Raw genomic sequence first — 15,059 nt, 5'->3', positions numbered from 1 at the left:
TAAGTGATGGCAGGTTTGGTTTGGTTTGATCTGGTTTGATCTGGTTTGGTCTGATTGTCTTGTCTTGCCATCTCAGGGCATTCTTCATTCTAACTGATCCTGGAGTCTCAAAGAAGAGATGAAGGAAATGTTTGTTTCATGATTAAAACCTGACATGTAACAACTGCTCGCAGTTCTTCTCTTCCATTTAAAAGTTGGGCCAGAAGAACCCAGAGCTCTCAGAAAGCCCGACACTGTGTTTTATGCCATATAAGGAGACAAGGTGTTAGACAATCGGTCATTATCACACACTACTACACCATGTCTAGGACGTTCACCAACCGCCACCTCCTGAACCTTGAGTAGGTTTTAATTACAGTGGGACGCATCGTGCCGTAAAGCGCGTTTGCTTGTACATTTTTGTGTGAGGCGACATGAATAGGCCTGAATTTTTTAAGACCACTGCGGACCTACAACGTTGCTGAAACAATGCACGTACGAGAAGCTCAAATATATGTCCCGACAAAGCTGTATGCTGAGGTCTGCTCACAAAGAAAAGGGTTGACCTGGCTGTCCCTTTCAACACACTGAACACTCCGATGTGGTGAACTACATGTGGGTGTTAGGTTTTTCAACTGTCACATTCTGAACAACGGTTTAAAAGACACTTGTGGCAGCAGCCCCAGCACCCAGCGTAGTGCCAGGCATAGTTGACGAACAATGAATATTTGATTGATGGAGTAGTGAGCAAATGATTATTTTTAAATAAAATCAAATCCAGCATTTGTATAAGGTCCATGGTTTGTCGGTAAGACCTATTCAGACATAATTTTTTAAAGATTTTATTTATTTATTTATAGAGAGAGGGGAAGGGAGAAATAGAGGGAGAGAAATATCAATCAGTTGCCTCTCACACGCCCCCAACTAGGGACCTGGCTTGCAACCCAGGCATGTGCCCTGACCAGGAACCGAAATGGTGACCTTTTGGTCTGTGGGATGGTGACCTTTCAGTTGTAGGCTGATGCCCAACCCACTGAGCCACACTAGTCAGAGCCAGTAATAATTTTTAAAACCCTGGACTAGAAAAGAAATCAAAATCAAAGAGGAACACTCCCTCATCCAGAACCTGAGAATGTGGTGGTGACCTTTGGCAGGGAAATTCCTAGTGGCAGAATGTGGCCCAAAGCCCCAGTCCCAGAAATGTGTCCTTAAAGTCTCCATGCTGCCACTCCTCTGAGTCATTTATAAAGCAATGTGGTGAAGGGTCAATGCGGGGATTCTGGGACAAATGGCGTGATGGAGTCAAGACGGAAGAAATGGGAGCAGAGCAGTATCCTGTACACTAAGAGAAAGCAGGGCATAAAACAGCAAACTAGTGACCCTCCAAAGCTTCTCAGGAACCTGTCACTTCATAAGGCCTGGTCAACTGGTGGGCTTTCACTGAAATGATGTGACTTCTGGAAGCAGCAGCTCCTGCCCACTGGCTAAGGACAGGTGGGCAGTGGCAGAAGGAGACGATGCACTGGAAGAAGGGATAAGAATGGGTGGGTCAGGACAAAGAAAAGGGTTGACGAGAGGAGCTCCTCTTCATCGTTCACTCAAGAGCCAGAGCCAAAGGCTGACTCAAGGCAGGGGTGAACTGCAGACCCAGGAGAGGGCTGCCCTACAGGTCCAGCACCACCTGCGCCTGCCACCCCGAGTATGGCTCCACCGGAACCACTCCAGCGTGCATGAAGGCCGGGTGGGGTCCTTGGAGCTCTAGGCTTGCCCCTCTTCACACATGCATACAAACAGGACAATGACGGCTTCTAACAAGGAAGGCATTTACTGAAGAAGTCAATAACAGACTCATTCGGGAGGCTCCCAAAAACAGAAGAGATCTCATTTTACAGCAGAGGCCATCAAGGCTCAAAAGGATTCAAAGAATAGCCTGGCCACGCGATGTCATCAAATGGTGGAGTGTGGACGGGAACCCTGACTGTTTCAAGCAGGATCCATTCAGAGAAACAGAACCACTAGAATGTGTACATTAATTTACTGCCAGGAATTGGCTGACACGGTTCTGGGGTTGGCTAGGCTAGTCGGAAGCTCACAGGGCAGCCCGTTCGGAAAGGCAAGCTGGAAGTCTTCCAGGCTGAAGCTGCTGTCCACACATGGAACTTCTTCAGGGAAACCTCAGTTCCATTCTCAGGGCTTTTCAACTGGTTGAATCAAGTCCACCAAAATAACATAGGATAATCTCCCATTAAGCCAACTGATTACAGACTTTAATCTCTTCTACACGATATCTTTACAACGACACCTAGACAAGTGTTTGAGTGAAGAGCTGAGGACTGCAGCCAACCAAGCTGACCCATAAAGCTGACCCATAAAGCTGACGATCACATTCATTCACCAGTAGTGCTCCATCCACTCCACCTTTCCTGTCAGAATGCTAATGTGGCAAAACCTAAATGAAGAACTAACTGTATCTCCTAGTCCTCCAACTGAGCAAGATCTTTTCCTTGAACGAATTCTATTTTAAAAGGTTCTGTATGCTGATATTATACACGTTCTACTTTTTTTCTCCAGGTATACTCACTGAAGACACCAGACCCCACTGTCATAAGTCAGTGAGAGAGGGATTCGTAGGGTTCATGAAAAGTCACTTCTTCTAGAACATAAGTCCAATGAGCCAGAGTCTATGCCACAGTGTTTTATTATGCAAGTCATCCCAAGTAGCAGAGTGTGTGTAGAAGCGGGAGAGTGGAGATGACTGACCCATTCTCCCACTCCACCCCCAGATAACACAACCTCTCCTCACTATCACGCCCAAGATTCTGAAGTGTCAGCCACATAAGGAGTCTCTACATCCACACTCCCCACTCTTCCTCCATTCATCGTTCCACTGCAGTCAAGTCCGCCCCCACCTGCCAATGTATGGAATAGATGTTCCCTGGGGTCACCAATGACTTCCTGGTTATGAAATCCAAAGGATGCTGGTTGTTGACCATACCTTCTTTTTTTAAGATTTTATTTATTTATTTTTAGAGAGAGGGGAAGGGAAGGAGAAAGAGAGGGAGAGAAACATCAATGTGTGGCTACTGGGGACCTGGCCTGCAACCCAGGCGTGTGCCCTGACTGAGAATTGAACCGGCAACCCTTTGGTTCACAGGCCAGTGCTCAATCCACTGAGCCACACCAGCCAGGGCCATACCTTCTTTCTTGAAATGCAATTTTCCACTGTCTTCCTTAACAACAAAGCCTCTTTTTTTTTAATTGCTACCTCTCTTGCTAGTTCTTGTAAATCTGATCTTTCTCTTCTTCCATCACTTAAATGTCCATTTTCTCACTACTCCATCACTGCACCCTCCTCATGTGTACACACTGTCATTTGGCTTTCATTATAATCTATATACAAATGATTCCCAATCTCTATTTCCATGCCAAAGACTGCTTCTGAGCTTTAGACTCACATGACCTACCATTATGGATATCTATACCTAGATGTCTCAGAAACACTCTGAATTCATTGTGCTTTCCCCTGCCCCCACTGCCTTTAAGCAATGCTTCTTCTAGGTTTTCTATCTTCATAACTGGTACCACTTCGTGCACTAAAACAGAAACCAATCCCTACATACCATCAATAAGGTTTTATTTGAAGGGGGAGGGGAATATGCAGCTGTAAATCACTTTTCTGGCCTCCCTTGCAGCTAGATGACCCCATAATTAGGTTCAGGCCAATGAGCTGAAAGCAGGACTGCATGGAACTTCTAGATAATTATTTATAGAGGATGATTCCATTTTTGCCCTTCCCTCCTTCCTGCTTTTTCCTTCCTCTTACAAAAAGGATGGTTAGGTCTATATGGCCATCTAGGACCAAGCAGTGACCTTGAAGACAGAAGACACAACTGAAGATGAAAGAGAGAGAGGGAGCCTGCTACCCTGAGAACTTCATAGACTATCGCAGCAACCTTGAACTGCCTAATTCCATGGATGTTTCACATTAGAAAACAAACCTTGTTTAAGCCACTGTATATTTTCTATTACATGCATCCAAACATAATCCTGACTGATACACCAAATTATGCTGATTCTTTTTAAATCTTTCAATTCTCTCCATGTCTCTCATTCTCCACGACCACTCCCTCAGTTCAAGCCACCAATATTGCTTGTTTCAGCTACTGAAACAGCACATTAACAGGTCACCCTGCTTCTAGTCTTCCTCCAACATAATCCATTGTCCATTTCTGACGGGCAATCTGAGATTATGTATCCACAGTGTTGAAAATGTGCACATTCTTCAAACTAGTAATTACACATCTAAGAGTCCATACTGAGAAAAATAATAAGATGTGTGTGTACAAATAATAATGTTCACGGAGGTCAGCGACAGCAGTATTTATATGGTTTACAAATGGAAACAATCGAGATGCCCGACAAGAGCGGATTACAGACAAAATGGTGCATCTACTCAAGTGAAAATGAACCTGTTATTAAAAATTATGATGTAGAATAATGTTTCAACATATAAAATGTTCACTTTATTTATTCAACATGGATTATAAAACAGTATGTACTCTGTCTCAGTTTGGTTTTTTTAAATTACATAAATGTGTACAGAATACTATTTTACTTTTACCTTGTATCTACACCAAGAAAGCTAACATTTTAATTAATTCAGATATCACGTTAGGATTTATTGAACATCAATAACAATAGTTATTTTAGGTATTATCATTTTAAATTTTTATTTATGCTTATAATTTTAAAGATGCAACAATTAAATTGCTTTCAAAAACATAAAAGATAATAAATATTCTCAATAAGTCTTGCAAATCATGCTCATTTCCTAATTTAAACTTCTCAACAGCCATTGCCTCTTCCGGGAGACCTTTCAATTCCCCCAAGACCAGATGCCCCCTTGCTTCTGGAATATCCCATCTCCCCCTGTACTAACACTTTTTCCACAGCACTCACCGTAAATTTCCTTTCTTAACTATATCTTCCACTAAAACCATAGGCCTACTGAAAGCACAATGCCATCATTTCTCTAGTGCTTGGCATCTATGTGGTGTTCTGTTGATGGGAAATAAATGATGATGGTGCTGTGAATTCAACCACATCTATACCCCTCTTCACCATCCAAGAGACGCAGAACAACTCCTACCTTTGGAGTATTGAATGCCTCCGATACCTAAGATCTTCAATAATTACAATGCCTAAACCATTCCTTATCAATTGGTCAGGCTACAAGGAACTATACACAAACTCTTTGCAAGGAAAGTTTAAGCCTCTGAAGGAATAATCTTATGCAGTAAGGAATGACTTCACACAAAAGTCTACTTGAAAATAAGCTGATGTCTACCCAGAGGGAATAATTTAAAATCATTTTCAAAAGGTGGGAGAATTATACATCCACTCAATTTTCATCGGGTGCCTACTATGTGCCAAGAAATTGATTTGACTCAACCAACATATTTTCCTTGAAGAAATCTGCCTCTTTGAAAACTAGTACAGAGATGCAAGCAGTCATGTCACTGACTGTCCCAATGTGACACGTGCTTCTTTGGCAGGAATTACCTCAGACATGACTAGTAAATAGAGGAATGATGTCAGTCTAAGAAGTAAGTTGTGTTGATTCTTATGTGATTTTTCCTATTTTGTTGATATTCTGAAGCAATCATAGTACAGTGCTCTCACAAGGAAAGAGAAACAGTGATGCATGAAGACCTCAGAACAAAGCTGGAAATGCAAGCAAGAAGACCTCAGAACAAAGCTAGAAATGCAAGCAAGTGCCTTCTTTTAATGTTAGTAGTAACTAAAGCTGGCTTCAAGAACCACTATGTTTTCCATTATGTTAACCTGCCTGGAGAAGCTGCAAGTGACAGGTAAAGAAACTACACAGACAGTATGATGGGTGATCACTTCATAAAGTATGTGAACATCTAATCACTCTGTTGTACACCTGACACTATAATAATATATTGTATGTCAACTATAGTTGAAAAATATTGTTAAAAAAAGACCTACAGGAATAAATGAAGAGAGCTACACCCTGGGCCAGCTTTAATTTTGATGACGATGGTCTCTACTAGATGCAAATGCCCTCTGCCCTCTACAGAGAGAGGAAGGACTCACAAACCTGACCTGAGGCTTAAGGGATGACCTGACCTGCTAAGAGCAAACACCAGCCAGGTGGAGATTTAACCAAACTGTATTTTTATTAGATTTCTTTTTGGTTTTGATTCTGGTTACAAAGTTCCACACATTTTCAGCTTCGATCCTTTTTTCGCATAGCCCTGTTATTTTTTAGTGCGTGATTCTGCAAAACACAAGGTGTGTATGTATATATAGCGCTATAGCAGAAATGCCTATGTCATCACAATAGCAGAGGAGGTTTTTAACTAAAGTAAATTTCTTTCAACAAAACTAAAATTATCCTATTATTATTGTTATTTTATTTGGAATAAAATGAAAGCAGTATTTTCTAATATATATACATATATATTACATATATACACACAAACATACACATAATCACACACATATACACTAAATAAATACTGATGCATGTATCAATCCCAAAAAAAAAGACATGGCATATTTCATCCCTTTAAGATAGAATTAAGTATAAATAAATGAATGTTGACAAACACTGAAGGAACGATCACTGTCAAGTCCATCTCTATAAATTGGCCGCTGCTGACTTTTTCTCTAGACATACAGCATTCCCTTTGAACATTTTTGCCAAGTGCAGACCTCCTCCACAATGTCAGCTACCACAAGGCAGGGGGTGTAAAATACCGCCAACAGCCACATGGAAAGCTACATGGCTGAAGCTTAGATGCATTCGATCCTTCTAGTGAATAACAGTGTGGTTTTCTGCAGACGGTCTCACTCACTTCCTTCCAAAGGGAATTTGACAGCCACCCCTACGCGTGGCGTTAACACGACTAAGAGACCATGAGCCAGGGAAGGAAAGAGAACAGAGAGTAACACCACAAGGATAACAAAGGTCACCAATGTACTTTACAAATACTTAATTCAGTCTCCTGTTCATTGATTTAGTCAACAAGTCCCTGAATGTGCAAGGAGCTAGCGACACAGAGATGAACAAGACAAGAGAACTGGGTTTCTTATTCCAGTGACTAGGTTTTCCTAACACTCAAACATCTTAACAAATGATTGACTAGAATCCTGGGGGTGCAAACTCGAGTGCTTCCTGGAGCCAGAGGAGTAAGGTAAGAGTGAGGGAGAATGAAGCGCAGGCAGAGTGATGAACTAGAGATCACATGCTCCATCTAAAGGTACTCAAATCCATCTTCCTTATTTACTTTTCAGGTAAAATAAAACAAAATACATAGACAGCCAAGACCTGGCTCACAGACCACCACCTTATGTGCCTATGTTTAGCAGAATGCAGACCAGAGCATCTGGATAAGGAATTTCATTTTCTATCCAGACAGATACTTGACTCTAAGAAGGTCAACCAATACTTAATATCACTTTTCTAATACACCAAATGATGAGAACGCTGCTACAGGGAAAATGAGATAGAACAATCGATCAACATCAAAAAATTTGGAAACTGAGCTTGATTCTCTATGACTGAAGGGTGCCGTTACATAAACAAAGTTTTCGTTTTCAGGCCTACAATCTGCTATTTGGGGAAGGTTTACGCTTTACAATTTAATTGTCTGAAACATCAAAGAGAAGATGAGGAATCTCTATAATCCAAATCGCATCTTCACCAGAAAGGGTCAAGAACAGCGTTAGTAGGTACACAGGTGAAATACGTCCATTACAAATGTATAGTTCTTAGCCCACTCCAAATGTGTTTTCCTGATCAGAGGTTAAAAGAAGCCATTTTATAAACACTTAAATATATGCTTAATTAATGTAATACCAATATTAGATAGATTTTCTCCTTTTTTTTCTTTCAAGGTCAATCAATGTACTGAATATTCCAGTGTTATCCTTAAATCAACACCCTATTTTTTACACACACAACAATTTTACAGTTAAGAGTTATATATGCTAATGTACAATTAGCACTTCTTAATTGCTTTTTAAAGCCAAATTTGGACAACAATTTAAATTCCTCAATATATGTTATGCATCGTAGGCTATAAAAATGTTGACATTGGTTATATTCTCATAATTCAATTTAGCCCTTTAAGTAATGACTATGCAAATAACCAGCCATGGGAAAATTATTTTACATCTAGCACAATTACCTACTATCACAGAAGTAATTACTGTTATTGTCCTGTTTATTGAACTTCAATAAGAACTCTTGAGGTGCTAGGATAGTTCCAAGGCCCATGTGAAAACTCCCCTTTACCAGATTCATCTCGCAACTCTAATCACCAATGTTAAGAACAGTTGCAGATGAACATTAAACAAGAAATTATCCCCTGAAGTTTCATAAGTTCCAAACTTTAAATGGGTAAGTATTGACAGCTCCTAAAATGTCCTCTTAACACCTTCATGATGCAACTTTTCACCCCGGCACGCTCAGCAGCAATAAGATGACCCCATAACAATGGGTAGAAAAAGCCACACTTCCAACACAGTGAGTTTTGCCCCTGAACAGTATCTACTTTGGGCCAATGCCCTAATAGAGCTAGTTATTCTTTTTGAAAAGCTCCACCAAACATCCCATTTTACTGTGCTTCAGCTTTTGGTTTCAGAAATTGCTCTGCCATCTTGAAACAGACCAAAGTGTTTCTTGGGTGACCCACTGGCCAAAATCTGACAAAGTTCTTCATCGGGTTTCTACCCAGCTTTGTCTTCCTGATTAGCAACAGGGATGAGGAAGGCAGTAGGGCAGAGAAACAGTCAACCTGCATCACTCTTTCATGAGTGCTAAGACCGTCCATCCATCCCACCTGAGCCCAATCCCTGGTGGCCCATGACTGGGCCTCACCAAGTCCAGAATCATCAAAAAGACCCTGGTGGCACAGGAAGCAAAGGTGCCAACTTGAGTGTTCTCCATTCTGCTCACTGACCAGCCAGCAAATCCACCATCTTGAAAAAGCTCAGCAGTCCAGAAGGCCCAAAGAAAAATGTTCATGGCAGGTGAATCAACCCTAGATTCTCTTGTTGGTGAATCACCTCTGAGTCCCTTACCCACAAGGCTACCCACGTTTTTGTATTTTTACCAACAATATTTTCCAAAAGCCTTGAGACTAGTGTTAATGTGTTTATGTTCAGGGAGTCAAGGTCCAGGTTGACTGATGATACTGGTTTCTTGGAGGATCGGAAGGCCTGCTGGTTGAAGATGACTAGTCTCTTAGATGCCTTATCCTGAACCTTCTCTTGGGGGCCAACACCTCTTTGGAGGCATTCTGCCCAGGGAGTAGGGATTGTTTCTTGCTTCATCCAGTTGTAGGGAATCCAAACACACTAATTTGAGTCCAGAGCTAGCTAAAGCGTAGCTCCCCAAAGGCCGTGACTATTTCTCTATTTCAAAGGTGCCAGACTAATGTATACCTTGACCTCTTCTGAGAGGCTTTCAAGATATCCGATGCAGGCCGCTCACTACCTGTGTGTACCTGGGGGCAGGTATCCACTGAAGGTGACAGTGTGTTGGGAGCATGGCTCACATCCCATGTCCTCTAGCAACGTGTTGCCACCCACCTCTGACTTCCACGTTCTCTTCCTTTCACCAGGGGCCATCTGCAGCGCCCCCTTTCGCCTCCAGTGAGCAGGACACCCCAAGGACCACCCCCCACCACGCAACTAGTAGGGTTTCCCAGCCGGGGTCTTGGGCAGCAGGTGGGGGGAGGGGGCGGTGGCCTGGTGGCCCCGGGGAGCGGTTTGACGGGTGTCTCTCGACCCCCCACTATGCCGCCCCCTTCGCAAGCCCCCACAGGACCCCGCCTCGCCCGGGCTGGGCTTCGCTCCCATCGCCCGCCCCACTGCTCTCCCGCGCCCCCGGGCCACGCACCTCCCGCCCCGCACCCTCGCCGACCCCCGTGCGGCCCCCAGCATTCCTGGCACGTCCGGCGCCGACTTTTACCTGTACTTTCTGCACTCAAGGCGGCTCGTCGGGCGAGAAACACCTCCCCGGGACCGCTACCTCCCCCGCCCCGGCTCCGCCCGGCTTCCTCCTTCCCCTCCAAGGCCGCAAAGTAGATGGAGTAAGAGAGAGTGTGTGCGAGAGAAAGAGAAAGAGGGAGCGGGCGCGGGCGCCGCGGGAGGGCGGGCGGGAGGGAGGCGCGCCCGGCCCCCGCCGCCCTCCGGCCGCCGCCGCTGCCGCCGCGGGCTCGGCAACTCCCGCTCGCGCCCGGCCCCGGCCCCGGCCCCGGCCCGGTCCCCGCCGCCCGGCTGCCGCCCTCCGCCCGCCGCTCGCGGGCTGGGGCCGGCCCGAGCCCACGCGTCCCCGTACCTCGTAAAGGTCCCCAGAAGCCATGCCAGGCTGCGGAACTTGGCTCGCCGGGTGTGCGCGTCTGCTCGCTCGCGCCCTCCGTGCGTGTGCGCGAGGGGGCCAGGGTGCGCGTGTGTGTGCGCGCGTGTGTGTGTGTGAGTGTGTGTGTGGTGTGTTGAGTAAACTGTGTTTTTGCAGAATGACAGGCTTGGGGGCTGCCTATGCGCAGAATCAGAGCGGGCGGCGGCGGAGCTGGCGTAACCGGCAGCGGCGGCGGCGGCGGCGGTGGCGGCGGCACTAGCGCGGGCAGCAGCGACGGCCGCGCAGCGCGCCCGGATGGCACAGACGCGGCCCGAGCGCCGCGGCCCCCGCGACCCAGCGGCGGTGGCTGCAGCGGGCAAAGGCTCGCCCCGGCGCCGCCTGCAGGAAGCCGCCCCGCGCCCGCCGCCGGCCCGGACGCCGCTGCCACTGGGCGAGTCCCCGCCCCCCGGGAGCCCGGCCCGGCCCCCGGGGCGGGGGCGATTGCCCGGCCGCGCCCCGGGGGACCGGTCCCGGAGTAGGGGAGCCCTCGGGTCCGTCCCGCCGCCCCCGGCCGGCTCTGGAGGTGGCTGGCGGGGTCCCGGGGGGTAGCGGGCTAGATGCCCGCGGGGCGCACACGGGCCCAGGCTACGAAGGGGCGGCCGGGGAGACAGGTAGAGGGCTACAGTGGCACGCCGCAGGAAAGGGGCCCCAGCTGGGCTCCGCGGGTCTCAAGGTTCTCACCTCTTCCCCCCACTCCAGTGATGGAGTGGGCGCTGCGCTAGGAGACTTGGCTCCTCGGGGCTGCACGGCCCCACCCTGGCTGCAGAACCCCTCCCTGGCTGGTTTGTTAGATGTGGAAGCCACAGGAAGGGGGAAAGAAATAGCCCATCCAGAAGCTCCAGGGAGGACCAGGACAGCACCTCATAAACCCTAGAAAGTCTTTACAGCCAGGGTTGGCCTTCCCTCAACAACCCCTCACCTCAAAATTCATTCACTCACCCATTATTAAACATTTACTAAAGTCTACCCAAACTGCACAGTGTACCTAGAAAGACACGACTGGGACCCTGCCCACAAGGGACTTTGATTCCAAAAGGAGAAACTAGTCACTGCACATGAGGAATCAGTCGTTCAACAAAAAGGAGTTCCTAATACGTGCCAGCTCCAGAGCTGCAGGGACTGGAAAAGGTCCCTAAAATCCAAATTCCTTCAGTCACCTCTTTCTACTAATATGATTTCTCGTCCCCCTTCTGTTTAAAGGCTTCTCTCCATAAAAGAGATAGTTAACTCAGAACCTAGGAAGGCAAGCTCTTCTGAAATGGGAAGAAAGTTCTTCCTCAACCCAGACCAAAAAATGACCGGTTGGTAAGTTTCTCCAGAGATGTTATGGATGTTAATTACATCATCCCTCCATCAATTCCTATTTGTGATACTTTGGATAAGTCATTTTACCCATCAGAGCCTTGATTTCCTCGTCTCTAAATTGGAGGTGGTGATAAACACCTAAGATGTTGTCAGAATTAAATAGAGGGCTTATGTATATATGAAGTGAAGCATACTAGCAGACCTCAATATAAAGGTTATTTGTGTCTGCATTTGGACCCTGAACTGCCCTTGTGGAGAGCAAGAAGGCAAATGGGAAAGTATGGCAAAGGGGAAAGGCTTAATTCAATCCAGAGGCTGTCAAGCTTTTAAAAGTCACCAAATTTTTCAATTCAAAAAAAATCCACAGAATCTGGACCACAAAGTTTTCATGTCTGGCACATTCTAGGGCACAGGAGTTTGCATATGCTGTTCCCTCTGCCTAGAATGTCTTTGTGCATTTAATCCATCTGGAAAACTTTTCCTCTTCTGGCAGGGACTTGTTTATCTTTGTATCATAACCCTCTATCACGATTCCTGCCAGAGAGTAGGTACACAACAAATGTTTGTCAGACTATTCCAACACAACAAATTTTATAATGCTTTCTAGCTTAAAATCCCATATCAAAATAGTGAGGGGAGGAAGGCGAGATTGTGGAAAGTAATAAATAACAAAGTGTTATTTGGCTTAGAAACTGTGGAAATTGTTATAGCAGTTCTGTTTTTCATACTATTTTCCCAAGGGTCATGGTTTTAAATAATAACATTAATAATAAGCAGTTCTCTATCTGTACGTTGCAAAACAAATTTTAATGATCCTTAATTTGTACTTGGGAATAAATGCACCACCATAGCATGAGGATGTAATTTGGGAGTAGAAGACAAGACAGAAACTGGGTTTGCAAATAATATGCTCAGCCAAATTTGAATATATAATCAGTAGTTTTACAAAAACACCAAAAGCTTGACTTGGGCTGGCCAAATACTCCCTGGGAATGTGTGCACAGTTCGAAAAACTCTAGTCTAGACAACAATTGTTTACCGAGTTCACAGAAGGGGATATTCATTGTGGATTGGCAGGCTAAGGAAGTATTTTATGGAGGAGTGGGATTGAAATGGCTCTTCAAGCCTCACAGAAAAGCAGTCTTTTAATTTGAGGAAAGAGGTAAGGGTAGGCAGTGCTGCAATGGAAGGGGTGTGACAAGACTGGAAGATTGATTTGTGGAAATCACAGATCGTTGGATGGCAAATGCAGATCGGTTCAGGGAGTGTTATAATTGCAATGCCAAGTTTGTGATTTAGCACATCAACAATGGAAAACTGAAGACTTTTGAATCCATCAAAAGCATGCGGCAATCAAAAGTGTGCATTAGAAAACAAATTCTAGAAAAGGTGAGGTTAGAGGCAAGGAGACCAACTGCGATGGTCTATCTACAGTGGTGGCAGTAGAAATGAAGAAGAAAAACTGGATTTGCAAGATGTCCAGAAGGAAGAACCTGCCGGCCCACCAACTTTCATTATAGTTACTCCGCCCACTTCCATAAAGCATTTGATCCAAATCAACAGGACTCGATGACTAACAGGATGTCTGTGTGTATGCTGAGAATAGGGGGAAGGGGTGAGCAACTAAGAAAAGAAAGGATCCAGAAATGACTAAGGTTTTAAACTAAATGACTGAGCTACCCGTCCTTCATAACACTGTTTTAATTTGCTTACCCCTAGACTGCCACTGGCTTCCAGAAAAGCCAGGTGCTTCCTGAAGAATGAAGGGAAGGGTCTTCACCCTCTGTGGGAAAGTCAGCCCAATCAGTGGACATGTCTCCGGGTTCTGCTGATGATATAGAACCGTTGTCACTCATGGAGAATGGAAGATACCTACCAATCTTCCACAAACTGGAACAGACTCTTCATATAGTCATAACTCAAGGGCAAACAGTTGGTACTCAACTCAAACTAATTTAAAACAGAATTTATTGACTCACAGAGATTAGAAAAGATGAAATTGCTCTGTGTTGGCTGGATTTAAGGTCTCAAAGGATATAAAATGATCTCTCACTCTCTTGCCTCTTTCTGTAAGATCAGCTGCCTCCATGCAGCTGAAAATATGGCACCTAGCAGCACACATCATCCAGCTTAGAGACCTTAGACATATTTCTAAATTTCAGGGACAGGCTCCTCTTGGCTGATGTAGCCCATATGCACTGGTTTTGGCACAATTACTGTAGTCAGTTACTGATAGCACCCTGTGATTGTCTAGCTTGTCAGATGCCCACCTATGGGGCAATGATTGGCGGCTTCGCCAGAATTACATACATGATTGCAAGTGAGGGTGAACAAAGGCCAGAGGAATGGGGGGATCGATACTGGGAAGATAAGTGTCTACTGTATGCCTGAACAAGCCTGGGCCAGATAAGGATCTAGAAGCAAAGGTGGTGACTGCCTAGAACATACCCTTGCAGTGGAGCAAGAGCAGCCAGTTTAATATCCAAGGAAAGATTTTATACTCTGCCCTGACTGTGGCATTTGAACATGACAATATTCTCCTTCTAGTATTACTTGAGACATGATCTTGACCTCCTGTATAATGTGGTGGTTGAATATATGGGCTCTCGAGTCAGATTGCCTGAGCAAAACCTTGCATTATCATTATTGGGCTCTTGACCTAACCTCTCTGTCCTACCATTTCCAAATGTACTTTTTTTTTTGCCGCACAGTAAATTATCCCCAAAACTTAGTGACTAAAAACAAAAGGTATTTCTTATCTCACAATCTCTCTAAGTTAGGGAATCATGAGCTGCATGGTTCTGGCTTATCGTTTTTTACGAGGTTGTAGCAAAAATGTTGGCTAGGACTGCATTGATTGAAGACTTGAGACTAGAGGAGCTACCTCCAAGGTAGCACCCACACATGGCTGTTAGCAGGAGGCTTCAGCCCCTAGCCATATGAGCCTTTCCATAGGGTTAGTTGAGTGTCCTCTTGTCATTCTCATCTAGTCCCCCAAATCCAACTAAATAAAGCAAACTGTCAAGGCTTCAGCTCTTCAACATAGAGCAACTAATTAATCTGATGTCTTTTTTTTTCTTATACACCATGTCAGGACTATTTTTTATGAGTCCATTTATTTTTTATTTTCTTTAATTTGATTTTTTATTTGATTTCTTTTTAAATTTATAATTGTATTTTTATTAGCATTTATCCCCCTTATAATCTGATGTCTTAGTCCATGCTAAGAAGGCTATTTGATACAGAGGTGATCTGCTGCACGCCAGACTAAATGACTGGGAATGTCATCTGATCCATACCCTTCACTTTAAAAAAGAGAGAGCTAAAACCCAGATTGGGT

General features: G+C 44.9%; 1 protein-coding gene across 1 annotated transcript in view; it reads right to left on the bottom strand.

The window, feature by feature from the left end:
* The window catches only part of CDYL2 (chromodomain Y like 2), a 160,585-nt gene extending 149,818 nt beyond the window's left edge, over nt 1–10,767 (bottom strand). Inside the window, exon 1 of the mRNA XM_045819046.1 lies at nt 10,355–10,767. Within this exon, the coding sequence (XP_045675002.1) occupies nt 10,355–10,378 (24 nt within the window). The 5' untranslated portion in view covers nt 10,379–10,767. The remainder of the gene's footprint in view (nt 1–10,354) is intronic.
* Nucleotides 10,768–15,059: the final 4,292 nt, after the last annotated feature.

Source organism: Phyllostomus hastatus, unplaced genomic scaffold (genome assembly GCF_019186645.2).
Source record: "Phyllostomus hastatus isolate PE091 unplaced genomic scaffold, TTU_PhHast_1.1 phas_scaffold_345, whole genome shotgun sequence".
In the NCBI taxonomy this organism is placed as follows: domain Eukaryota; kingdom Metazoa; phylum Chordata; class Mammalia; order Chiroptera; family Phyllostomidae; genus Phyllostomus; species Phyllostomus hastatus.
The sequence above is the reverse complement of the archived record's forward strand: the minus strand, read 5'-3'. Positions and strand labels throughout refer to the sequence as shown.